The following is a 27,823-nucleotide window of genomic DNA, read 5'->3' as shown; positions in this document are numbered from 1 at the left end:
ATTTTCCTGCGGTAGCAAACTGGCTCAAATTAAGATCCTACACCTGTAGTCTAGAAAAGACAGTCGCATGAGTGAGTCTTATGATCTTTCGTATATGTGGGCTACCCAAACTTCCATTTTCAACGTCAAAATTATTTTGTGAGCATTCACAGTAGCCTTTTGTTGGCATAGTTATTCATAACCCAGTTATGTGTGGCCTTTGTCTGAAATATGCTGCAATTATCTTTGTAACCAGCTGGTGGTGTCCTTTCCTAAAGACTAAAAATGTGTTTGTTTACTTTGTTGATTAGAAGCGTAAGTAGGGCACGAGCACAATCAATTGAGCAAAGCGAAAACACTTCACGAGACAAGGAAATAATCAACTACCCGATACTAGCACCCGAATCCTATCCACGAACAACGTTTGTGAAATATGTAATCCCCAAATTATCGTGTTTGAAACCTTCTTTTGATTGGTGGTGTGAGACGGCACATGTCACTGTTTATGCACTGAACGGATCAAGAGTAATACGCCTAGCCTACTCCATTCCAGTCAATTACTGGAGCCAATCAGAGATGCTTTGTAGATCCCTACGTAAACCGAGTATAGGTTAACGTTTATATTAGTTTTTTATGTACGCTATTCATATCTGTCCAATAGACTAACATACGATCCGAAATTTGTTTTAAAATCATACTGTATCGTTAGGAATACATTATGTATGACCATTCAGACCTTTGACCAAAGGGTAGTTTATGTTCAAAGAAAGATGTGTCTGTTAGAACTCAGTTATGACACAAGTATCCATATGATATTTAGATGCCATATGATCTGTGTAGTTTATATGTACATCCATGTTTTAGATGAAAGAGGTCTCATCTCAGGCATGTTAGACTTGCAAATGTTGACAGTACTGATTGTGTAAATGTAAAGAAACTCATATGCTCATCAATGAAGGAGATAAGAAACCAGACCATAGCTGGCTCTTTGATGTTAAACTATATGTAACAATGAACTCTAAATGGGAGCGTATGTATAAAAAACAACATTTTGAATGGAGTGATCTGTCTCCCAGTGGCAGTTTAATGTTTAATGAATGGGATTCTATGGTTAACGTAGTAATTTATGTGGTTACATTGTCTTGACAATTGCAGTATGTAACATTGTACATGCTGCCAAAGAAAAGCATATGACATCCTTGCATGTGAAACCAGACATCATTGCACAAACACAATCAGACAGGAGAAAGCATGCCGGGCCTTTGCTACAAGGATTCATTATTACTACCGAGTACCCTAGTTTGAAGGTACAACCTCTGACAAAATATTACCCTTCAATGTCAATTTACTTCACCTGACTTCCTCTGCCTGCTGTGAATGATTTGGACAAGCATTCACTTAACAAGACTCATGTCATCACTCAACTTTCCAGTCTGCACACACTGAGAGTTGACTATTCTAGAGTTTTGGGCTTTAACCCAGAAATGACCTAATTCTCATAAAGTTAACCTACGTGAAATACAGAAATAAAATGTGCATATTGTACAATATGTTACCATCAGGGCCAATCTCGTTAAACTGAATAATCAAAATACAGGGAGTCTTCTTTCCCGATGAGATATTATGTCCTCTGCACCAATCATTCAGTCATACATAATGTCTGTTTGCGTGGCAAATTAAGAGACATCTTTGGTCAGCATAAGCATTCCTCCCTGACAAAGCACAGCATTGAAATGTTTTTTTTAAATCATTGACTCCTCTAAGATTCAATCAGCTAGGATGCTAACCAAGGCTTCTACTTGCCTTGCTCCCGCTAAGTGTAATGCTAAAATATTTACTCTTGGTTGAGATGAAGACCTGAGCTGACAACTGCAGCTTTTTCCGATGGGAGTAAGAAACTCTAAAATAGGGAGGGAGGGTTCATGTTAAAGAGATATTTTTTTTCTCAGTGTTTATTACTAGGTTTAATTTGTGGAAATGATATCCTCTTGGGGTTATCGAGATGATGTGACTTGTTAAACTGGCATCTTAAAAACAATCTTAATGCCTGAAGAATCGCTTACATACTGTAAATTGTGTCTCACACCAGTAATAGATATGTAGTGGCTCAAAATGGTAGTATTCTTCTCGTGTTTTAGCTCTACAAATCAATGCCAATGACTTAATCATAATTTATCTTCAATTCGTCACCATACAGGGAATGTGAATTTTATGTGAGTATCGCATCAAGTATGCATGGAAAAGTAGCTCAATTTGCCAGCCCACTTACATAATGATTCTGCTTATCAAAGATTCAATGTGCCTACCTACTGTCTGTCTAGTATAGTTCAGGCTATGGGCAGTAGTAGGCAATACACATGCCCCAAAATGATAATACCATCCACAGCCATTACATAACATTCCATGCTTTAGAGAACTCCTATAGATGTGCTAAGTCTAACAAAGGCAGTAGACAAGTCAGTCACAAAAATGAAGGCTGTGAATTACATTGGAGGGACCAATCAGCATAAACATCAACAGAATAGGGGCACCATTTCATTCTAGGTTAATAGGCCAGACCAGGGACAGACATTTTGTCCATTAGATGTGGCTTTTATTAAAGGCTGTGTCTCCTGGAAGGGCTCTCCATAAATGGAAGGGATCCGCTGTTTGGGTCGCCTTCCTGCTGATGCTGCTGTGAACCCTGTCAGACCTCTGCACTCGGCATGCCTCGCTAAACGACTATCCCACCTACTCTGCCATTGACTGCCTACCTTGCTCACAACCATGTCCACTTTATAGTACTAACTGTACATTTACATATCTCAATGGAATGAATTAAGTTGGCCACAGAAGACCATTCAAACTAGGTTTCTTCCTTGTGTCTCAAATCAGGTAGGGAAAAAAAGAGTTCACGCACACCGTCCAGTGAGGGCTGTCATCGTCTTCTGTATTGACTACTGAGATGCCATCTCATTCTCTCTGTGGAGCTCTGATGATGAACTTCCTCCCTGCACTCTGTCCAAAGGAAGCCTGTGGCCTCCTCACCAGTGGCTCTTCTCTTTTGTTTCCCCGGAAAGGCCAATTGGTAAACCCCCTTCCCACCACATAGCATAATTAAAACAGAGAGAGAGAGGGCATGGAGAGTAAAACCACTCTGATGTATATTTACAGTGTTTTTTTGTCATAATTAGCCGATTGGGTAATCCATTCAGACGTGCTCAGTGAGTTATCTCGCATGCCTTGCCCCTCCCCCATCTCCCCTTGTTAAAAAGAGATTTGGCGTTAGGTTCGGTTGGAGAGTGGGAACGCGGTAAGCATATAATCTCTATCTCTCTCACTCACTCCCCCTGTTTCTGCTGAAGCACCAACGAAAACCGTCTGACTGAGCCCTCCTCTAAGACATGAGCTGAGAGAGTGAAGCCATCAATGTAAAAGCCTGAATCTGTCTCTCTCTCAATTCAATTCAAGGGGCTTTATTGGCATGGGAAACATGTTAACATTGCCAAAGCAAGTGAGGTAGATAATATACTAAAGTGAAATAAACAATGACAATTAACAGTAAACATTACACTCGCAGAAGTTTCAAAAGAATAAAGACATTACAATCGCTCTCTCTGGCATGCTGGGTTCATGCCCCACACTGAGGCTCTGTAGTCTGTATATGTGACTACAGTGAAGGGAATGTTTGCCTTTCTGATGCCCCTCCTTTGTTTCACTGTAATCAACAACAAAGGGACTCCTGGGGGGGGGGGGGGGGGGGGGGGGGGGGGGGGTTGGTTGGCTACCTATTAGTACAGTGTGAGTTAATCAGCTGTGCCTTCTCTAATGACACAAATACAATTACAATGTACCCTGAATCTGTATAAATTCTATCTTATTTCACTGTCCCCTAAAACCACAGGATCTACTGTAAATCATGGGGGTCCTCCACTTGAGTGGAGCCAAACAGATTTACCAAGATATTCTCTGTGTTCAAGACAACTGGGGTGAAAATGATAATATACTGATTTTTGTATTTAACCTTTATTTAACTAGGCAAGTCAGTGAAGTTATACTCATATGAGTATAAAATGACTGCAATTTAGAATTAAAATCTTATACAAACAACTTCAACCTCTTTTTATACCATCCTTATGTAACTGGCCTACAATATGCCTTCATTTGAATAATTACATATAAGGGCTAGAAGAGCTGTGCACATGGCCTGTATGATACATGTAAACGTTTGCATTTATTTAAAAAGATCCAGACATCTGTCTTTGAATTATATATTTTTTGTATCACAGTCCGGAGTTTTGAGTAAAAAAAAAAAAAATCTTCAATTGAATTGTCCACTGTATTTTTCAGTGATGAAAGAATGGATAAGGAAACATTTTTTGATAGATCCTATTTTTGTTTGGGACACATGCAGGTAGGCGGAAGTTTAATGCAAGTGAGTAGACCGCGAGGGGTGTGGTTTCAAACTACCTGTGACAGGTCAAGTTACCTGGTACATTCATAACGCCGGCGTGCTCATTCGATAGTGGTTACATCTACAAGAGAAAGCAGATCAACTTCACAAATGACATCCTATGGTTGTTTCTTTAAGCGTGCACAAACGTCCCTCCGCATTTTCGAATAGGTATTTGTCATATTTAGGCGTCAAGCGAAATGGGGCTTCCAAGTGTCAAGACCTCCCAGCTGTATGAATTCCACCTGTGAATCCAGACGAAGTAGAATCGTAAGTTGCCCGTTTGTTTCACTGTCTCAATGCTATTGGTGATTTATTTTTTTGACGTCAGCATAGTTTAAACGTTCGGGTAGGTCTATTAAAATGTACAATTGTAACATGTTATTTCATTCACGTTTTGTTTGGCGAGAGACAAAGTGGGTCATTAACAACATATGAGTTTCGTCAATGTTATTACAAATTCCAAGAGCAGGCAGTAATGGTGTTTATCTCAGGTAGTACTAACATGTAGGCCTAAAGTGTCATTTCCACTTAAATTGTTTTCACAAGGAACCGGTTAATGTCTGGCTGCTGTACTATGAAACTACAGTATGCATGACTCATTTTTACAAGTGAATTCCCTGTCATGCCTTGAGGTTATTACTTTTTTGAGGATGTGGCATCAATAGCCTTACTGCTGGACCTACAACTCTTAGTGGAACCAAATACTCCTCAGCCATCTACTTTTCACTGAAAATTGTGCTCTTTTTTTCACAAGGTCTATTGCTCCAGTGTTTAGTTGCTAAATTGTAATTATTGCCTTTACCTCCCTAATCTTACCTAATTTCCTCACACTGTATGTAGATTTTTTTTCTATTGTCTTCTTGACTGTACGTTTGTTTGTTCCATGTGTAACTCTTGTTTGTGTCGCACTGCTTTGCTTTATCTTGGCCAGGTTGCAGTTGAAAATGAGAACTTGTTCTCAACTGGCCTACCTGGTTAAATAAAGGTGAAATAAATACAAAAGGTAGAGTACTTTTACACGACAAATTGCACATCGCTTGCGGGCCGATGTCTAAACCTTGTAATGCCAGTGAATAAAGCCAGTTTGTATAGGCCTAAAGGGAATGACCGTGTATCTTCACAGCCCTTTGACAGTCATGTTTTCATTAGTGACCAGCAATTAGATAAAAAAGGAACCTGCTCCTTTGAGCAGTGCTTGACCTGAAGAAATTGGTGTCGGCTAATTAACTACTGAATCAGTCAGCAACATCCCTCAGATAAGTGCCAGGCCCTGGACCAGAAAGCTGACAACGGTGCTGTCTGTGAAACCCAACTCATGATTTTGTGAGCAGATGTCAGGATATCTTAGATAGCTATTTAATTTACTATCCCTGACATAGAGATAAAGGGTGTAAGGACATTAATCAGAAGGATAATTGCAGGCCTTTCTCATTTCGGGATTGATATGATACCCTCTCATCATTGAAGGTTACAGATCTCTTAATCGTGGTCACAAAATGTCCCCTCTTCAGGGGCTCAGCTCCTCAAGAATAGCATCTGGCAGTAGCGTGTCTCTGAACTGGATTCCGGATCTGTTTCATTTACCTGCTGCTCTCCTAAATGGCATATAACCAAAACTGTATTGTTTAACAGGGACTCTTAAAGTGATGTGATTTATTTTGGTTTCCATCCAGACATCCATTTTGATTAAGTCTCTATCTGTCCGTCTATGCCCCTCTTACAGACGTCCATCGCAGGCCTCTAAATTGTTTCCAGAAAGGTTTTTGGTTTTTGGCTTTCATTCCAGTCAATTTCCGTTGCACTCATTAGCTTGCTCTTTTAGTTATTTAGCAAAACACATTTCATTCTGTTAATTTCCCCTGATGTCTAATAAATGAATTGTAGGACACAAGGAACATTGTCAACCACTGAGTCTAGCCCTCTAAGAATTGAGTTACATTCCCTTATCCTATATGGCATTGTGTGTGGCTGCATAATGGTCACCCTAACGAGAGGTGCGGTCAATGACGGAGGAATGTGCTCTGCATTTGGAGAAAGATGACCCCCCCCCCCTTCCCAAATTAAATAATAATAACATTGTTCTCTTCAGTCCTGGGCTCTTATGTGACTGGGGTTATTCCCTCTCTCCTCTTAGCGATAGTATAGTCAAAACTGTTCGCTGCCCTGGCCCCCCAATGGTGGAACAAACTCCCTCACGACGCCAGGACAGCGGAGTCAATCACCACCTTCCGGAGACACCTGAAACCCCACCTCTTTAAGGAATACCTAGGATAGGTTAAGTAATCCCTCTCACCCCACCCCCCTAAGTTTTAGATGCACTATTGTTAAGTGACTGTCCCACTGGATGTCATAAGGTGAATGCACAAATTTGTAAGTCGCTCTGGATAAGAGCGTCTGCTAAATGACTTAAATGTAAATGTTAAATGATATCCAGAGCACCAGTTTCCCATGCCTGATCAAGCACAACATTAGATACAGCCCTCATTAAAATATATTTTATCTGACACAAACATAATCTGTGTAACCTAAAGTGTACTTCACCACACAATCTCTTCCTGTTCCCGGCCAAGCCTCTTGTTCCATTGTGTTCACGTAATTTCTCTGTTTTCTGTCTTTGTTGTCTTGTACTCATCACATTAGGCATTTTTATACAGAGACTTGAAATCTAAATACTGAGGTATTGCTGTTGGAAACATGGGGTCGGGTTTAACCAACGTAGCATAGCTTTCAAACGCACCTTTTTAGTAAATATTAGTAGGGAAGGCTCAGTAATTCTAGCAGCCTATGAAATAGGAGTGAGCTTTTGTAGTCTATTTGATGTTTAACCACTTTTTGCATTTTTTTTATTAGAGTGCAGTAGTTCCAAACGAATATTTGTCTTTCAGTCACTGAGGGCTGAATAGAGTGCCAAAGTGGTATAAACTAATATTTGTCTTTCAGTCACTTCGGGCTGAATACTACAGTCTCAGTACACAACTCACTCACTCTATCATCCTTTCTCCTATCTGTCCCTCTGTCTTTCAATTGCTGTTTCTCTCCTTTCTCTCTTATTCTGCTTTGCCTTCCATTTTGTCTCTGCCATTTTCTTTCTCGTTCTCACTCCAATTAATGCAGAGACTTAGTTGGAGGGTGAAAAAGTTTCCATTGAGGGTCACCAGATCTCTCCTCTGGACTTGCTCCTTTCCTCTCCCGCAACTGACTGTGTTAAGTGTTCTGATCTTGGATCAGTTTCGGGGGTGACTAACGCTGAGTTTCTCTCCCTGGCTGCCTCTTTCTCTGTGCAGATGGAGGGATAGATCAGGTGTCCCAGGCCTGTCTTCCGCACTCCATCCGGACAGCAGAAAGGCACGTTTGTTCACTTTGAGTCTTTTGTGCTACCGAGACAATGGCCGCAGTCTCTGGGCCATTGGGGTGAGGGGAGCGAGTTTGAGGGGGATGGGTTGGGAGTAGTTGACAACGTGACGCTGCGCTCCATTTTCTCTGCTACGCACTGGCTGTCCCACCGGATGTCCCCCACTGCTGCTCCTCCTCACTCTGCCCGCAGTATGGCACAGAAGGGAGACATGCTGTAAAAGAGACTGGCACTGTAAACGTGTCGATAGGCATGCTAACTGTTGGGATGAGAACAGATCAAGGTGTTTTGTTAAGATGTCATTATTTCAGCTATGGTATAATAATAATAGTATATTGTGTTTCCAATGGCTCTGTACTTGTTATTTGTTAATTATGCCTGCTGTGCCTAGTCCTTTCGACTGAACTGCATTTGCCCTCCGAGTGACGTTGAAGTACTGAACTAGTTGGCATGGACTGAAAAGTGCTGAAGTCAAAGTTTAATTTTTGTTGAGCAAGACTAACTACGTGGTCACTGGTGGTGCTGTAGAGCCCATCTAATAGTATCCAGGCAGATAAATGTGATTCATGCAGCGGTGTGGTGCCTCGGTCTGTTCAGCCCTGAGCCTCTTCTCCAGGCATAGGACCTGCATACCAATAGCTGTTTTTGTTTGTTTTTCCCCATCAGAAGAGGAGAGGAGCTGCCTTCACACACCCGGACAAAGAACGACCTATCCCAGTTGCTTATAAACTTTGTGTCCACAAAGTCAGACGGCTAAAGGGATGCAATTGCCAATTAAATTATTGTCCCCGAACACTGTCCCAATAAGAACATGTAGCCAGCAGTACGTGACCTGGAGGTTGAGTCAATTTTTAGGCAAATGACAGTTGATACTTTCTGTCAAAGACTGAATAGAAGACTGACTCTGCGGGTTAACCTCTTTTCCCTGGTAATGTTCTGCTTCTCGCTCCCAGCCTGTCCGTCAGGTGGTCCAGGATGCTACCGGTGTCAGCTGATGAGGCATCCATCAAGGAAATGTCAGTGGCCAACCATGCTTTAATGGCTGTGTTGACGCTGTCATTATTTTTCATGCGTCTCTTGCGCAGCAGGGCTCGTCTGGGCAATCGTTGGCTGATGACGTCAGCAGCTCACCTTTTGTCTGAGCCGGAGAGGTATAGTTTTTTTTTTCTTCCATAGCAGCAGCAGTTTCACTGTTTGGGTTCATTCAGCTCTCACTTATTCAAATGCGGGTATTGTTATGGAAAACTACCAATATGCACCTGCTTTGCCCCCCTCCACCTCTACCCCAACAGTAATATGACTCATGCACATTGTGGGCGTAAGCTGACATTAGTTTACTTGTCATATCCCTATTAATTTATTCATGGGCAGGTAGTTACTCTAATCTGTGCAGAAATGTTGACTTAACATCCAGTGTCTTGGGACTACTATATACACGGATGGCCTTTGCCATACTGTAAAGAGGAAGGTTTTAACAGAGTAAATGTAATGTCATTGAGAGGTAGCCTATTGAGACTGTATCATCACCTGCAGACAGAGAAGCCCCCTGCCCTTTGTGCTGTCTAGAGGGGGACTGAAACCTAACATGACACTTTCTTTTTTTTTATGGAGGTTGTAAATGATACAGGCATGTATGTGTAGAAACCTGAGCTTCTGGCCCGAGTCCCCATGGAATTACATGTTACTCAACTACTGGCTGTCAGCTTCCATCATATACTGCAACCCTAACCCCCTCACACACAAAACACACTACTCAACACTGGAGAATTGATTAACCTCTCACCATAGATCTGGAGCCTCGTTGCCGCCCAGCCCTCTCTCCCTCCCAGCCTGCAGAAATTACGAGTGCCCTTCAGAAGCTGTGACATCTGCATGTTCCATTATACTCCAGAATGGACTGAGCTCCTCTTAACAGGTACGAAAGTAATAAAACTGCTTTCAACTCCCATCGCCTCGAGGCCCAATCCAGTGACTCTCTTTCAATGGAGCAGTCAGCTACACGCGTATGAATGTTCAGATGCGACTGACTGACGCTGCTCTCTCGAGTAAAAAGAAAAGGACATTTCATGGTATTCATATTTAACCAATGGCTGGCAGCCATTTTGAGAGCCCTGCTTTCTCTACTATCTGAATATGAAGGGAGATGACCATTGAGAAATCTGTTTGATTGGTAGTGTTATTCCCAGTCTCACTCTGTATGATTAGTCTAAGGGCAGAGGTCAACCTCAGGCCAGTCGGTGCGGCAGCAGTCTGCTGTGCCGGATTATCAAGTGTGACATTAGACTTGCCGATGATAACACTTAAGCCCCTGGTACCAGAGTAGCCAACCTTCCATGGCGTATTCATCAGGTAAGGGACCGGGGGAAATCTATTTGGCATTTTTTTTATACCAGGGAAACAGTGGTGCCCACTTAACTTTTCCGGACACAAGTGTGAAGAAGTGGTTTTTCGGCCTCCAAGGCTGATGGAATTCTTAAAGAGCCTACAGGCTACTTCCACAATCTGGATTTCTATTTAACTTCATTAAAAAAATGGCTGCCATGGAAAAGAACAGTCCTGTGGTGATTTGTTGTGAAGTGTTAAGTCTCCAGGGCATCTCAATCAAGTTGTTTACGGGACATTTTGATTGACAACACTAGTAATGTGAGCAGATTGGGTTGGCATAACACAGTGGTAACCATGTGAACCTTGTGTTCCCTGTTTCATGTCACCGTAAGATAAGCAATATTTACTTTTGGGTCATATAATCATCCCCTTCCATTTTTATGGGTTAGGGTTAGGCCCTACAAAGTTTTTCCTGGCAGTCTATGTGACCTATAGTCATTAGTTGTGGGCATGTCACTGTCTGAGAGGTTGGCTCAAATGGAGAGTTTCTCACGTCTTTGTGCCACACAAATTAACAAACTGAGAACCACGTAAGAAGTTTGCCAAGAGTTCAAACTTGATAGTGAAATCTCTGCACTGACTAAAGAACTTCTGCAATCCTGACTGTTCCTCAAGAGGTTCTGAAAGGAATACGAAGTTTAGACAGTTGGGTCGATGGACTCTCACAAGTGGGATTGCAGATTGCCAGTGATGTGTGTTGGAAACATCCTCCACACTGTTCTACTTCCCCTGGAAGGAGCTGTCATTCCTTTCACATGGCAACATGCCTTCCGCCCTGAAGCATGGCAACATGGAAATGAGTTATGAATGACAATGAGAAGACTGCATCAAAAAGTATCCTCTGTAGCTAATGAATGCAAAAAAAATCAATTTTTAATCTGTGGTATTCAAATGTTGTTTTTCGCAGGGACCCCATATTTTTCTCCCAATAATTATTTGCGACCCCCACCCAAAATTGAATGACAAATTTACATCAACATAAGCATCAATTCATTACATCAAAATGAAAAACTAATAAATACAATTATCTTTCTCAAAAACATTTTGTCCCATACAATGATCTGTACTCGTAAGGTTTTGTTTTTGGTAACGCCACTGAAGTTCCCCCGTGATGCTACTAGGGGTCACGACCCCGACTTTGAATATCACTGCTCTAAATGTTATTTGGATAAACGTTTGGCAAAAAGACTCTTTTCTGTTTATAATTCACGATCAAAGATCTGACAGCCTCAGAAACCTGTGCCCACTCTGAAACGTTATCTCACAGGCTGCTGCCCAATGTGCCATCAATCACTGAATAAAAGCGAGAGAAAGAAGGAAAGCGAAACTATTATACTTTACTATACTGTAAGATGACAGACAAGACCAGGATTAAACAGACCGGGCCTACAACCAGGATAAAACAGACCGGCCTGCATGAATCTAATCAAATGTTATTGGTCACATGTAGATGTTATTGCGAGTGTAGTGAAATGCTTGTGCTTCTAGTTCTGACAGTGCAGCTATATCTAACATGTAATCTAACAATCACACAACTACCTAATACACACACATTTAAGTAAAGTATAGGCAAGATTATCTAAAATTCAGTGTATATACATATGAGATGAGTAATGCAAGATATGTAAACATTATTAAAGTGACTAGTGATCCATTTATTAAAGTGGCCAATGATTTCAAGTCTGTTGGCAGCAGCCTTTCTGTGTTAGTGATGGGTGCTTAACAGTCTGATGGCCTTGAGATAAAAGCTGTTTTTCAGGCTCTCGGTCCCAGCTTTGATGCATCTGTACTCTGCCTCAACTTCTGGATGATAGCGGGGTGAACATGCAGTGTCTCGGGTGGTTGTTGTCTTTGATCTTTTTGGCCTACCTGTGACATCGGGTGTTGTATGTGTCCCGGAGGGCAGGGAGGTTGCCCCCTGTGATGCTTTGTGTAGACCGCACCACCCTCTGAACAGCCTTGCGGTTGTGGGCGGTGCAGTTGCTGTACCAGGCAGTGATGCAGCCCGACAGGATGCTCTCAATTATGCATCTGTAAAAGTTTTAGGTGACAAGCAACATTTCTTCAGCCTCCTGAGGTTGAAGAGGCGCTGTTGCGCCTTCTTCACCACACTGTCTGTGGGTGGACCATTTCAGTTTGTCCGGGATATGTACGCCGAGGAACTTAACTCTCCACTGCTGTCCTGTCGATGTGGATAGGTGGGTGCTCCCTCTGCTGTTTCATGAGGTCCACGATCATCTCCAACCTCTCAATCGCAACAAAACATTGGTTTGCAGACTATACTCGGTGCCCTCACCACCTCTGTGTAGGCTCTCGTTGTTGGTAATCTGGCCTACAACTGTAGTCGTCTGCAAACTTGATGTTTGAGTTGGAGGCGTGTATGGCCACGCTGTCATGGGTGAACAGGGAGTACAGGAACGGGCTGAGCACGCACCCTTGTGGGGCCCCAGTGTTAAGGATCAGTGAAGTGGATGTGTTTCCTACATTCACCACTTGGGGGCGGCCTGTCAGGAAGTCCAAGACCCAATTGCACAGGGCAGGGTTGAGAACCAGGGCCTCTAGCTTAATGATGAGCTTGGAGGTTACTATTGTGTTAAATTCTGAGCTATAGTCAATGAACAGCATTCTTACATAGGTATTCCTCTTGTCCAGATGGGGTAGAGGAGTGTGCAGTGCGATGGCGATTGCATCATCTGGATCTATTTTGGCGGTATTCAAATTGAAGCGGGTCTCGGGTGTCAGCTAAGGTAGAGGTGATCTGATCCTTAACTAGACTCAGCACTTCATGATGACAGAAGTGCATGATACGGGCGATAGTCGTTTAGTTCTCTTGCCTTTTTGGGTTGATGAACAGTGGCGGCCAAATTGAAGCATGTCCGTCAGCACACCAGCCAGCTGGTCTGCGCCGGCAGCCTTGCGAGGCTTATTAACACGCTTAAATGTCTTACACGTCGGCCACAGAGGAAAGACCAGAGTCCTTGGTAGCGGGCCACGTCGGTGGCACTGTATTTTCCTCAAAGCTGGCAAAGGTGTTTAGTTTTTCTGTAAGCAAGACGTCGGTGTCCGTGACGTGAATGGCTTTCTTTTTGTAGTCCGTGATTGTTTGTAAACCCTGCCACAAGTCTCGTGTCTGAGCCGTTGATTTGCGACATTTTCTGCTGACATTTCACTTGTTTGATTGCCTTGCGGAGAGAATAACTACAGTTTGTATTCTGCCATAATCCCAGTCATATTTTCCATGGTTAAATGTGTTGGCTTGCGCTTTCAGTTTTGCGTGAATGCCGCCGTCCATCACGGTTTCTGGGTAGGTTTTAATAGTCACAGTGGGTACAACATCTCCTATGCACTGACCAGACAAGTGCATAGTTCAGACTGGTTTAATTACACACCCTCAACTTTTGTTCTATGATTTTCTAAAGGCAGGCAGAAATGGTTAATGTCAACATCGACGGGACTGAAAGACTACTCTTTACTGTTATAATTTCCTATCCAACAGTCTGTAATGTGAAAACGTCCTGTTTTCTGCTCCGAACCCTTTTTTTTTTTTTTTTTTGAATGGTCTGAAGTGTGGGACTGCTGAGTCATAATTCATAAGAGGGATTGCTACTACAAAACGATTAGATGGCCCAGAAAATTACCTCTTGACCGTTCGGGTAGTTGCCACACTTTGGGAGAGGCATTCAGCTACGCACCATCTGCGCTGTCTCTCTCAATTCCTGGGCAGTCATTCAGAACTCTGTTTGTATTACTTCTATGTATAACCCTGATGGATTGACTCAGGTGCTCACCCAACACAGTGCTCCAAGACATCCAACCCTTGATTTATAGTTTCTTCAAAGATCGCACCTTTTTACGGAGTGCATTGAAAGCATGTAGGTTCCATCTGATAACATACTATAGACATTGTTACATGTTCGTGTGAAAAATGCTTTCAAATGAATTGCATTGGGTATATGCGTTGTGATTGTTCCCTCATTTCGGAGTGTTGTAATGCAGCGACACTTTCCCACCCCAAACAGGTGGAGCTGCCCAGGTGACAGGTGGAGCCCAAGATGCCTGTGGAGGTGCAACTCCCAGCCGGTAGTCATGGACACCATTGTCCCTGCAGCATTGGAAGTGACATAATGTCGGAGGAGGATGAACGTCGAGTCGCTACCCAGTCTGTGAACAACCCCTTGGGATTGGACCTGATCCTAGAGCACACTGAGCCCCTACTTTCTGAGTCCCACTTCCTTCCTCTTTTAGATATCAGTGAGGAGCCCCAAGACTGTCTGCCACTGGGAAGCTGCTTGATCCAAGATGGAAGCCTGTCTCTGGATGGATGTGTCCAGTAAGTGGGTATCAGAAAAGTCTCCTTTCTCAACTCCTCAACACATTTGTTTTCTCTTCCCCTATGGGGTTTTCTCATGTGTATTTGCTGACTTTAAGACCTAATTAACGTGGATAGTTAATTAATGGATAGTAGATTTATATTGATCAACGGGGCGATTCTGCAGTCTCTCCTAGCAGTGAACCATACTACCCTAATCAATGTGCTTTTCTGTTTACCAGTCTGGCCTTTGTTTTTATCTCACAAAGGCTGGAAAGAAAATGGGTGCTATGGCATGAGTTCATGAAGGAGTGCTCCTCTCTCGGTGACTGGCTCCAATTGGCTGAGAAGTCTGCCGACTCCCCGAGATCTGCCAATGTGCTCTTTGTCACTGCCAAGGAGGAGCTCAAGAAATTTGAGGTAAAAGAGACCAGATCAGGCTGTCTAATGGCAGTCTAAAGCCCCTTGTTGGTGGTGTTATTACAGCACTCTTTTGTTCACCTATATAATAGAACAGACAGAACAACAAGTCTCTATATAAACCCCCCCCATTGTTGTGCTTTCCCCTCCCAGAGCCTGAGGACCCAGGCTGGGGCTCGGTTAGTGCAGCTGGACAGTCTGACCCTTAGGAACAGGACCCTGACCAGGCTCTTTGATGGGGCCATGCGGTCACGCCTGCTGGGCATGGCCAAGGACTGTGGTCAGCGATGGGACCGCCTACACGGAACCGTTGAGAGTGTCTGCCGCAGACTCAAGGTAGAAGGCACAAGATGTCTAAGGCAGTGTATATAGGGGACATTTATTTTTTGCGCTACATCCAATTCCCTCCCGCTTCACATGCTCTCTTTTCTACCCTGTCTTCTCCTGCACCTCCCCCAGCACCGTGTGTCCCAGCGGGAGGAGTTTGAGGGCCAGAGGGAGGAGATGGCTGTTTGGCTTGCTGACATGGACCTTAGGCTGACCGAGGTGGAACACTTCTCTGGAAGGGACACCTGTGACAAGATGCGGGAGCTGCAGGTAAAGGACATGGCCTGAGACTGTACTGGACAGGACTGACCAGCTAAGTAATCTGACCACGTAATCAGTGGTCCTCACTTGATCCTAACATAATTTTGCGTCTACTTTACTTGGTAATTTATCTGTAATTCTGATGAACTGTCCCTGACTTGCTGCAACCAGATGCCAGTACCAGGCCTTTCCCCTGGTAAATGTCTCCACTCTGATTTGACTTTGCTGTGTGTGTGTGGCCTCAGACCTTCCAGGAGGCAGTGGGGGAGAATGCAGGGCGCCTGAACTGTCTCCTGGAGCGGGGTGAGGCGCTAATCCAGAGGAGCGAGCCAGAGGACGCCCAAGACATCGAGGCGGGGCTGCAGGAGCTGCTGCTCTACTGTGCCCAAGTATTTGAGGGAGTGGGCCGTCTGCACACACGCCTGCTCAGCATGAGACTGGTATGGTCTGCTTAACCTGTATCTTTAACTGCACCTGCCACTCTTAAGACCCTGCTCTTCTAAGCTTCTGTCCGCTGTTCTGAAAGGCATATATGATTTACAGGAAGCTAGTGAAGAGAAGCGAGGTGGTTTTTGGGTTGTGAAATGTCAATTTCTCTCTTGGCTCTGATCAGCTGTTGCAGTCCAAACACCAAGAACAACTCTACCATTAGTGTGTTTTTATAGCATCGTTATTACCTTCCGCTTATACCTCCCCCTTTGCTCCCTCCTCCCTATGTCAGGTGTATGAGGATGACTGGGTACTGACTCAAGCCTCTGACTCCGGCTGTCCATCTGAGATCCTGTTGGAGCAGGATGGTGTGTTTGAGAAGAGCAGCGCCCCAGACCAGCGTAACCCCCCCAACCTGGACCACATGGTGCTGGAGTGGGACCCCTCCGTCGACATCGGGGGCCCCGTCTCCCAATACGACGCTGACTTGTCATATTTCAGCACTCACACAGGTAGGCAATGAAACAATTTACAATGGATTCAAATTAAAAGTTAATCACGCTTCTAGAATAATCCACGTGTTCTATCCTCAAACATTGGCATACCATTAGAATATTTTTAAATGATTGACGCTGTCATTGTTTTCGATGTGCGTCGGTGAGGCTTGGCACAAGATTTGAGGTGTGCTTGTGTCGTTCAAACAGATCGAGAGAAGCCATTGGCCAGAGATGGTGTGAAGAGGCAGAGTTACCTCAGCTCCATAGACTCTCAGTCTGATCTAAATAACAGCGCAGCAGAGGACATGGTGAGTAGCTCCACCTACTGATCTGTATCCTGGCGCTTCTCTCGGCCACTGTTCCCTTAGGCTCAGAGGCAGGTCAACATGTTTTTGCAATATTATCAGGAATGTAAACTTATTTTCAACCGGCAAAGGAATTTGGTGTATACTGAAGTATGTGCAGCTGCCTGTCAGGCTGAAACAAATGATCCATTGAACTTATGATGAGGCACAATGTTGTTGTTCAATTTGATTAACAAGGAGTTATTGTGTGTGTGTGTGTGTGTGTGTGTGCGAGAGGTGGAAAATGTGTGTGTGTGTTAGAGCGAAAGCAATCTTAGTGCTCTGTTTCTAGTTAACCCTAAAGCCAATACTTCCATTATCATCGGTGTCAGTAGGGAGAAGTTTTGTTTTGCTGGTGAGACTAATATAATGCTGATTGTGTTGCACTGCTGTTGAACTCAAACCAAAACCCATTGGAATTAATAGTGGAAGATGCATTAGTGTAGGACTTTTTAAAATGTATTTTAAATGGGTTTTTTTAGCATCTGATTAAGCCAGCAATATAAAGACATCAAAGCCTCTGAGGATTGTGCATATTAAAACAGAAAACCTCAATGAAATGTGTTTGTGTAATTTTTCCTGGAATGAACTATCTATCCTCACTTGTGGCTGGTGTTTCCAGAGTCTGGAGAGGAGGTTTGAGTATGCAGGTCCAGAGGTGTTCTCACCTCCCACAACCCAGAGTGTCAGAGATGACAGACCTCTACTCTCTGGCCGCTGGACGACCTCCACGCCCGACGGACCCTCCCCGGAGCCTGTGACCTTTGACCCTGCTCGCATCAGCGCTTGGCTGGGACAGACGCGTGGCCACACCGTCCCCTCTAGGGTCCTTTCAGTCCAACAGCACAGAGCCTACTCAAAGGCTGTCCAGACCGACAGTACTGGGAAGGTATGCCTTAAACCCAGTAAAACTCCTCTGCCTTTTTAAGACTGATCTAGTGTCCCCTCTGACCCATATCTCCTCCAAATTAGAATTCATTGTCGTCTCAGTTAATTGGTGGAAATAATGACTTAGACAGAAACCCTCTGATCCTTTGAGGACATTGACTTTGCCCACACCTAAAAAAAGTATAGCCTCTGCAGTCAAATGAGGAAAGTTGGAGGAATGAGCTACTAGCAACAGTAGCCTTCATTGAGCGGCGTACTGCATCACATGAGAATCTTCGTGTGTGTAGCTTTCTGGAACGGCTGAGAAGATGTGCCTTGGAGCCTCCAAGACTCCTGACCTTCCACACTGATTAGATTCTGCTTATGTGCCTCTTTACTAGCATTGGTCCAGAGGGGCATGTAATAGTGAGAAATACACACAAAGGTGTTTAGTTCTATGCAGACCTGCTTTGTGAAAAGGCTCACTTTTTTAAATAAAAAAAATACAAATTATACTGTGACGAACTCTAAGAATCAACTGTCCTTTTCAATATTTGCAAAAATGCATGGAGAATTCAGTGGCATCACGAACAAAGTGAATATTCAGACTCATCCACACTTTTGTGTTTTGTGTCATTGCATGCAGCTTTAAATTCATTGCCCACTATTTTGGAAGTGTCACCGCCTACAAAGAGTATCTTATACCTCGTCTCACTCGTGAACAAAACAATAAAATTAAGATTTATAAATATATCGGTGTAGCAGAGGCCACGTTTTAAGTGTCACCAGAACAGAAACAGCCCAGGAACATTTACCTTCTGTTTTTTTTGTGGAGGGTGCTTTTTACTTTCTAATTAAGCTGTCTGAAGCCCAGCCTGACTAAAGCATTCTGTTCGCCAGAGGGGGACACGTCCATAAGAAAGTGAATTGCTGTGCTGATGGAAAGCCTGATTTCACTGCAAAGCCTTGCAGAGGAAACTTTTCCAATTCAAAGGGGTTCTTGTAATGTCTTTGCGCTCGTGGCTTAATTGGCAGCTTTACAGGGACGGCGGAACGCTCTAGCGTTAACTGGATTTTTTTTTATGTCTGTTGTAATTGCAGACGAGCGAATAAAGGCACACCATAGGCCACGAGCGGTCGTCAGAACCCAGTGAGTGGATAGAGGCGCTGGTGGTTTGGTCCCATGGGGGGGGGGGCTCATTGGACCACATCTCGACGTCTCTTCATTTACAATTGGCCTTTGTTGCATAGAAACACTGCATGTAGAATGATTCTAGCCTGTGCTGTAACCCAAACTGCTGTTGCTGTGTGTCAGTGTGCTTGTTGCTCTGAGGGAAGCCACAGTCTTGGGGACATAGCTGTTCAGACACACACCCAGGAGCTGTGCTTGGCCGCCTGCAACTCACAGTCATGTGACCTCCAGTCTGATACGATGACTTGTAAACTTCAATCAAACCCACAGGTAACAGTATCACATTATTTATGTGAAGATGGCAGGTTGTATGCATGCAGATCACACTAAAAGTAAAAACCTTTGCCAGCTGCCTTGTAAAATGTTGTATAGGCCTACAGAGCAGAGGCCAAAATGAATGCATCCCCTGTGTGTGTGTGTGTGTGTGTGTGTACACACACACAGAGTCCCTCTCTGTTGCTTCCCCTGTTTATCTGCCAGTCTCCAGAGGAAGAGCTGCACTGCAATGCCTCATGGGAGGTGGTCCATAGTGAGCAACTGTGAGTAAAGTCGTATTCACATGTAAACTTTGGCTGCCTTTAAACAGGAAGACCAATTCTGATCTTTTGACCAATCAGATCTTTTGCCAATAATTGTGCAAAAGATCAGCATTGGTCTTCCTGTGTAAACAGCCTATATGTGTTAATATTCAATGCTTTGGTTCAACTTATATTACTGTACTATCATAGTTTTTACTTATTATACGTAGATACACTCAATTAGGCTTAACTTTCATAACTACAACACTGCAAGTACCCGTCATGACATTTGATATTCTACTCAATACCAATTAGAAGATGATAGCAAATCTCACTCCATGTGATTTATAGACATTAAAAACAGCACACACTCCCAGTCCCCAAGGTCAATAACAACCCCTGACTTCAACGATGCTGAGACTTTGTAATTCTATCATGCTCCTTCTATCCATTTCCCTCCTTCTCTAGGCCAAATGAGTGCCCTGACAGACAAACCCAGTGCAGCTCGTGGCCCCTGGGGGCACTAAAGACTCTGTTCCTGGTCGTCCTGCTGGCTGTGTTCCTAGCCCTGCTGGTCTGGCCCTCAACACTCTTCATGGAACCAGAGTGCCACCGCTCCAACTCCATTGCCCGTACCTTCCAACTGGCCCTGAGCTACGTCAACGGGCCCCCGCCAACCTGAGGGACAAAAGTGTCCCAGAAGGTGGTCACAATAAATCCATGGTGAGCCCTGAACACACCTTATTCAGGGGGGACAGTCCCAGAAAGCCTTTCCATTTCAAAACCATGAGTAAGGCATTATTAACAAGGAGGCTGTATGAGAAAAGAGAGAAATTAAGAACTATTAGGCCCAATAAAAATGTGGCCTTGGTATTTATTATCTGAATCCCTCCACCAGCCTGCTGGCAGAAGTAGCTCATGACTTAATAGGCCTCATTTTATAACGTTCTCTAATGGCATTCATAATGTCTTACTATGCCAGGCTAGCACTTTTGTTGATTGGTCTGTCATGATTGATTTGTAACTTATTTATGTGGTGATTATAATCTATATGGACGACTTAATGACAGCAAATACTTTGCGCAATTCTCTTTTGGGCATTTGAAATGATCTGTATATCAATATTTATTATGTCAAAGCTAGAGAGCTTTCGATTTATTCTGCACTCTATATTGCAAGAGCTTGGGACTATTGGTTCGATCTGCATTTTTGTCCAAATTGAGTTATTGATCAAGCCTTGTTCTGTTCAATGTTCTCTACCCATATAGTACTCAACACCCCAATCTTGTTAAATTCAAGAGAATATCAGACCAACATTGCTGACACCTTTCAAACCATTGAGGGTTCGGAACTTTGAAGCCAATTATCTCAGAATCATCTTTTTGCAGGTAATCGTTAGTCCCAAGCTCTCCATTTCACGTGGGGTTTCCTCAAATGAATAATACTGAATGCCCGAGTTCGGATTTACTAGGGCGACTTGCAGAGAGAACCCATTTGTAGGTCAATGGGATAGGTGACCTGGTTAATGCACTTATGGAAAATTAGCACTCCTTTTGTGCTGCCGCTGTGGGTGAGACCTTGTTTGCATGTGCGTGGGTCGTTAGTATATACTCAATGAATTTCTTTTACATCTGCTGCGACCCCAACGGGGTCCAGCTGGAAAACAATCAGGCAAAAGCCAACTCATCTGAGGCCAGTGAAGACCGTGTAAGCCTCTAAACATACTGTATGTGTTATGTAATGGTTTATGGTCAATGGCTATATTTTTGACATAGTGGATGCAATCCTGGATCTCATCCGTATGTCACAAATGTAATGTCAGTCTTAAGAAGTGACTGGATCAAAACTCCATAATATTATGTGAGGTACATGCAGCTCATCTGAAAATGTTAGAATATGTCTACCTTATGCTTGTGTGTGTTTTTTTTGTGGGGGAGTATTTGCACAGAGTTTTGATTCTTGTCCATCCAGTGTGTATCAGCGTGGACATGTAGCGAAGTATAACTAATCAGATTTCTTCAAATCAGATTCCTCAGCTTCTTGCATTTTCATGGATGATTTTTAAACTTCCCCTTTATACAGTAAAGGATTCCTGTTTTTGTTTTTTGTTTTTTTTATATATGTGGAGTTCAAGATCTGTACATGCATCATGAAATTAAAGAACAGTGTGAACAGAGGAGTATAGATCAATTTTTTTTCTACTGTGGAATGTGTGTGTGGAATGGTATGTCGTGTGATTCTGATTTTTGCCATAGTGCGACGGCCTGCAAGTGTCTGGGCTAGTGGGTGAACTGAAAGGGGGTTTTGTGCTGGTGCATGCAAAAAAAATGCACCCAAGAATGTTATAAATTCAATTAGTACGCAAATGAGAGGATATCGGAAGAATTTGCAGATGACCTGTCCATGGCTGGCCTTGAAAGTGAATTCTGATGCATAGGGTGAGGGAATCAGGATTGTGTGGCTGAAGAGGAGACATAGTCTTGATTAACATGCTAATGAGGCAAATTTATGTTTTCAATCTATGCTTTTTGGTTGTTTTGTCCTGTTTCCCCAATGACTCATAGAGGGGGAGTCTATTATAGAGAGCAAATTGCTGGTTTGTGTGTTTGGCACAACTGTTACAACATAATTTAGGACCTGTCTAAAGATGGAAGGGCATGGTACGCTAGATTGGACTCTGGACCGAGATGTACTGCCGGGGATCTGGTACCACCGGCCATATGACTGTAAAAACGGAACAAGTAAATGCTGCTATTATCCTTTGAAGGACAAGCATTGCGGGCCGATAAGAGCGTCTGCTAAATGACTTAAATGTAAATGCAAGTGGAGAAATGGGTGTGAGTAAATGAGACTTGTCCCCTGAGACATTCTGAGTAAACATACCTTTCCCAGCTGACTTCTAAGTCACTGACACTGATGTACCGTTTGTACAGCAAGTGTGCGTACTGTAAAAGCCAGTGTGAAGAATGTCTGCTTTATACCCCTGGATTTGTCCCTGAATCCTTCTCTAACTGTACAGTACTGGCCAATTTTTTTAGGCCAATTTAGTAAAAGCTGAGATGAAAGGAACTTTTTTTTCTCTGTGGATATGGTTCTCTGCAGCAAAATGATTTGTTTTGCTATATTCCTGCACCAGCAGTATATTTCAGAGGCTATAAAATAAATGTATGTATGTATACGTGTATATATGTATATTATATATATATATATTATATACACACAAACACACATATATATATTATGTGTGTGTATATATATATATGTATATATATATATTATATATATTATGTGTATATAATATGAGCTAGCATGACTCAAGTTAGTTACCATCGCCAACTGAGTTTTGAGACGGCTCCTGAGAAGGACTGCTATGATCATGCTAACTATTGAAGTTTGGACTCCAGAAGGTGCAACTGACCTTGCAGAAAGAAAGTGCATAGAGAGACAGTACTGCAAGTCTCTACGCTCAATAGAAGCCTTGCCTGAAGTGTTCCCACTATATATCACAGGTTATACAGTATCTTACCTCAACTTAAGAGAAGCAAAAAAATGTATGTTATTGTGAAGCTGCTCTTGTGAATAAGCTGGACAAAATTCCAACCGAGCTCTAACAAGGAGGCATTGTTAGCACTGTAAATAAGAAAAACAAGTTGATTGAATCACAACACAAACTGCACAAGCCATTGGGCTTCCTGAGTTGTAAATCCTTTACTTTACTCCATACTTTGCCTTGAATTTTATGTCTGATTAAATTGTCAGCTATAAAATTATCAACTTTCTCATATCACATATTTAATATTTGCATATTTGTCAGAGTACGTCTACATGTAAAAAAAACAATATGGAGGGGAGGGAGTGTTGTCATGCTGGCTCACTTGGCTAGTTGTCAGGATATTTAGTGAGTAACTCCTTCATCCTGCTTTCTGCACTACACACAATGGTGGGGAAAAAAGTACTCGATTGTCATACTTGAGTAAAAGTAAAGATGCCTTAATAGAAAATGACTCAAAAGTGAAAGTCATCCAGTAAAACTACTTGAGTAAGTCTAAAAGTATGTGGTTTTATATATACTTAAGTATCAAAAGTATACATTTAAAATTCCTTTAAGCAAACCAGATGGCACAATTTTCTTTTTAATTTATAGACAGCCAGGGTCACACTCCAACACTCAGGCATAATTTACAAACAAAGCATTTGTGTTTAGTGAGTCCACCGGATCGGAGGCAGTATGGATGACCAGGGATTTTCTTTTGGTAAGTGTGTGAATTGCAAAGCAGAGACAGAATGGCGGCAGGGTATCTTAGTGGTTAGAGCGTTGGACTAGTAACTGGAAGGTTGCAAGTTCAAACCCCCGAGCTGACAAGGTACAAATATGTCATTCTGCCCCTGAACAGGCAGTTCCTTCCACTGTTCCTAGACCATCATTGAAAATAAGAATTTGTTCTTAACTGACTTGCCTAGTTAAAAAAATATATAAATCAAATCAAAATGTAACGTAGTTTTGGGTGTCAGGGAAAATGTATGGAGTAAAAGTTGTCAAAAATATAAATAGGAAAGTATAGATACCCCCCAAAAATACTTTAATGTACTAAAGTATTTTTATTTAAGTACTTTACACTACTGGTTACAACTAAGTTAATGAAAATGTCAAGTGTTGGAGGAATACACACATGTTGACCTCCTGAGATTTAGGGCACATGGTTTACATGTTCCCCACCTGTGGAAAGAGGTTTTTCACATCCACTAGGGTTGGTAGAGGGATTGACTAACAAAATGGTGTTTCACAGTTGTGTAGCTCTGTTGTTCCATAGGTATTCTGTCACAGGTCCCCTACCCTATGTCACAATGGCTAAATCCATGGTTGGTCCCCATCGTATCTCTGCCCTCAGCCTAGCACTGGTGAGGGGAGATAGCATGCAGCTAATCGACAGAATGGATCACCATTGGCCAGGGCCCCACATCACACCCCTCCCATCCAACCCTCAGCGGGAGGCTGGCACAACAACAGCCATGATTGAGATTGACAGGTTGTGCACACATAAAGAGATTATAGGGAAATCCCTGGGAAGGCATCACTTCAGGACAGGATTGTTGTAGTATTGGGTGGCTATGACAGCTGCAACGCCAAAGTCTCCCATGCATGAGCAGTGGCGTCAACGTGGCCTCCCCTGTGAGCGACACAACCAGTCGGCACATCTAGAAAGGTCAGCTTTCTGTGCTGTGTGTGTGTGTGTGTGTGTGGACCGTTCCCTGGACATCCAGATGAAGTATCTAAATGCATTGTGAACACCGATGAGGGGAGACGTGCCCATAAGACACCTACAGGTGGTGGTGGATGGATGTGTGAAGACACAGTCATGGCATCCATTTTGGTGCGGATGAACTCTGAAGTGGCCGTTGGTTGAGGTATGGGATTATAGTCTATGGTTTAACCAATCATTGGTTTGTCTGGTTATGGGAAGGTTGATTGGGATGGTATGACAACGCAGAGGAAGCAAACCACCTCCCTCATTTGGATAGATAACCAGAGGTGTGTTCCATATTTGCCTCATCAGTGAATCACGGTACATCAGCGGGTCCATCAGTCAACATTGTCAAACAGTCATGTACTCCATTGCTTCCTCCCTGCTCTCGATGAGCACTGACTTCAGATGATAAAAAAATAATAAAGCATTCCACATATTGTCCTCCAGGGCAGAAACTACAAAAAAAAGAGGTACCCTGGCCCGTCACGATCTGTTTCAGAGGAGAGTGTGGCTCAAACCTAATTACACAGATTAATGTACCGTGGAAAGTGCCATTACCTAAATGGACCCAAAAAGAGTGGAGGACTGCGTACATCAAAACCCAAACATTTTCGGTCTAAATGCTAATGGATGCCTCAAATCGGCCAGATGAAAAAACCTATCTTTACACTGCCTTGCTCTCTCTTAAGATGGATACGATTTTGAGCACTCTTTCATTCCAGTGCCTAGGCTACTTCAGTTGACAATGACTGTTAGCCCAGATAAATTCACCCTTCCCTATCGCCTCCACTCTGTTGTAATTCGTCTGAATGGATGTCTTGTGAGAAATATTTGGAGGCTGACCGAGGCATGCATCATGGCACAGGCATTGAAAAGTAACCCCCTCCCTCCTCTTTTTAACCCTGACTCCTCCTCCATGGTCTTCCTATTGTTCGTCATTGTTTCTGCAGTCCACATTGATTAAATGGAAGGCTTAATCCTTCTAACACCATACTTTTATAGATAGTGATGTCGGCCTATTGTAAATCTATTTGCAGTAAATGAAGAGGCTGCAGATACAATTAGATTGGCATCCAGTGCCTCCGAGCCAGTGTGTTTACGGCTGGGTGTCAGAGCACGTGCTGGTCATCAGGCTGCAGAAACCGGCTTCTTAAAATAAGACCTTGTCGCCCTGGACAAGAGACCGGGAAATGGAGTTGACAGGAAGTGTGAGCCTGACATACATGCACACACTGTCGCCTGGCATTAGTGAGGCTTCACTTAAATGTGTTCACACTGAAATCCCTCAGCTTGGGGGACATTTGTTTTTATGTTTCAGTCCCTGTAGGGACTCTGCTGTCTGCTGGCTGTGTGATGTCTGGGTCTGAGAGCAGACATACATCCGATACAGAATGCCAAAAACTAAAGCCATTACTTTGACACTGTTCAAAGCTCCCATACCTTGTAGGTCGGTACTTAATTTGTACTGACTGTTATGGTGACAGGTAGCCTAGCGGTTAAGAGCTTTAGGCCAGTAACCGAAAGGTTGATGGTTCGAATCCCTGAGCTGACTAGGTGAAAAATCTGTTGGTGTGCCATTGAGTGAGGCACTTAACCCTAATTACTCCTGTAAATCACTGGATAAGAGTTTCTGCTAAATGACTGAAATGTAGCGGTGCATCTGAATGGGTGTTATTTATGATTAAGCCCTTGAATGGAAAATATGTCATTACCCTACACACACGTCACCAGAGGCGGCAAGAGCCTCTCCAGGCACAGACAGCTTTCCCTCTGCCTGTCTGCGACATCCAAATGACATTGGGATTTGCTCACTCGGATAGCGGCTGAAAATAATGTATTCTCTGATTGGGTCAGCTAGTGATGGAGGGGAAGGAATGATGAAATATTTCAGGCACGTTGGCTCCAACCTGCCTAAGCTGGTCAGAGGCGGCATAGGAGAGCCAGCAGTTCTAACGGGTGATCCCACACAAAAGACAAACACCCCACTCTGGAGATAAATGACCACCCCTAAAAGAACAGCTAACTGAGGGCTACTGGGAAGAGCCACTGTGTATTGTTGTTGAGGAAGCATAGATGGTAGAAACTCCACCTACTGTAACAGAGGCGCCATCCTCCACCCTACCAAGGCATGCCCACCAAATTATTTATTGTGCCAAACTTTGGTAACATTCTGAATTCCCGCTTCAGCTAATGTCTGCACCTTTCCTAAACCCTTCGATGCACCATGCAACATCCCATATAAGGAGAGGATTTCACATGGAGCCATGCATGACACGGGGCTAGCTCAGCTGCACCATGCCCCCTGTGCCCTTAACCATTAAATGGATGCCTTGCTGACTCAAAGCCAGCAGTGTAGCCTAGCCTGCAAAGATAGACACGCTGGCATCCTCCACAAGGAAATGAAGGCTCAGGGAACGAAAGAGACCAAGTTCTCGCAGATGTACTGTCTTATAAAATATGAATCACGCAGCAATGCTTTTCCAGTGCAGCGCACAATTTACTCTATCCAGGGGACAAATGTTGTCCAATATGAAAACGGATAGGCACAGACGGATATGATGGCATCCATACAGACTGCCTGAGCCCACGGCACAATGTTCCACTGCATCCTCCCTCTGTTCTGGCGCCCCAGGCCCACTGATGGAATTTTTGTGATTGGCTATTTCTCTCCATACACCTTCATTTGTCTTCTGTGTTGCTGTCTCACTGTGTGGCAAGCAAATGGCCACTTGGCTCTCCAACATGGCTGAACAATGCTGATTGGTGAGGCGAAGGCGGATACATCCTGTGGAATCAAGAGATGGTTTCCAGAAGAAGACAAATCGTGTAATAAAAGGGCTTTTCCTCTGTGTATTTAATTGGTGGTGGACATTGTGATTGATTAAATGAATTGACTTTTCAATGGACAGTTCATCCACTCGAGGTGTCAATTGTTCTTCATGTGCTTGAAGGGCCATTGTTCCCAAGTCACATGAGTTCAAGACTAAGATACAAAGCAACGGTTGGCTGCATACCAAAATTATGGGAATGGGAGCACATGGGAGGATAACCTGTCCTAAGATTACACGATTTTGCGCTTTAAATCGCACAATTGTATGCATATCAAATGCAAGTGGCTCTTCGCTCTAACTGGGCAAATTACTGAGGGGAAATAAATCCGAACCGTACTCTAACCCTCTTGCCTAGTTAAATAAAGGTTAAATTACTAAAATTAACCCGCTTAGTAGTGGGGGTGGGGTGGGTGATCTCCGTGGTTGCTAAG

The 27,823-nt window shown here is 43.4% G+C and overlaps 1 protein-coding gene across 4 annotated transcripts; it reads left to right on the top strand.

Moving 5' to 3' along the window:
- The first annotated feature begins 4,430 nt into the window (after positions 1 to 4,430).
- LOC123993004 (nesprin-1-like) lies at positions 4,431 to 21,492 on the top strand. 4 transcript variants are annotated; one of them, XM_046294731.1, is made up of 14 exons: positions 4,431 to 4,681; positions 8,433 to 8,917; positions 9,555 to 9,681; positions 14,171 to 14,481; positions 14,730 to 14,880; positions 15,034 to 15,216; positions 15,340 to 15,477; positions 15,714 to 15,908; positions 16,190 to 16,409; positions 16,602 to 16,702; positions 17,361 to 17,627; positions 18,921 to 19,067; positions 19,242 to 19,336; positions 19,784 to 21,492. In XM_046294731.1, the coding sequence occupies exons 4-14, from the start codon at positions 14,204 to 14,206 to the stop codon at positions 19,995 to 19,997; spliced, it is 1,989 nt and encodes a 662-aa protein (XP_046150687.1). In that variant the 5' UTR covers positions 4,431 to 4,681; positions 8,433 to 8,917; positions 9,555 to 9,681; positions 14,171 to 14,203; the 3' UTR covers positions 19,998 to 21,492. The 4 variants fall into 4 exon arrangements, with proteins under 4 accessions (XP_046150687.1, XP_046150686.1, XP_046150685.1 ...); XM_046294730.1 differs by lacking the exon at positions 8,433 to 8,917; XM_046294729.1 differs by lacking the exons at positions 8,433 to 8,917; positions 9,555 to 9,681 and having other exon boundaries at positions 4,432 to 4,681.
- Positions 21,493 to 27,823: the final 6,331 nt, after the last annotated feature.

The sequence above is a fragment of the Oncorhynchus gorbuscha genome, linkage group LG13 (genome assembly GCF_021184085.1).
Source record: "Oncorhynchus gorbuscha isolate QuinsamMale2020 ecotype Even-year linkage group LG13, OgorEven_v1.0, whole genome shotgun sequence".
NCBI lineage: Eukaryota > Metazoa > Chordata > Actinopteri > Salmoniformes > Salmonidae > Oncorhynchus > Oncorhynchus gorbuscha.
This window is presented reverse-complemented; position numbering and strand designations above follow the sequence as displayed.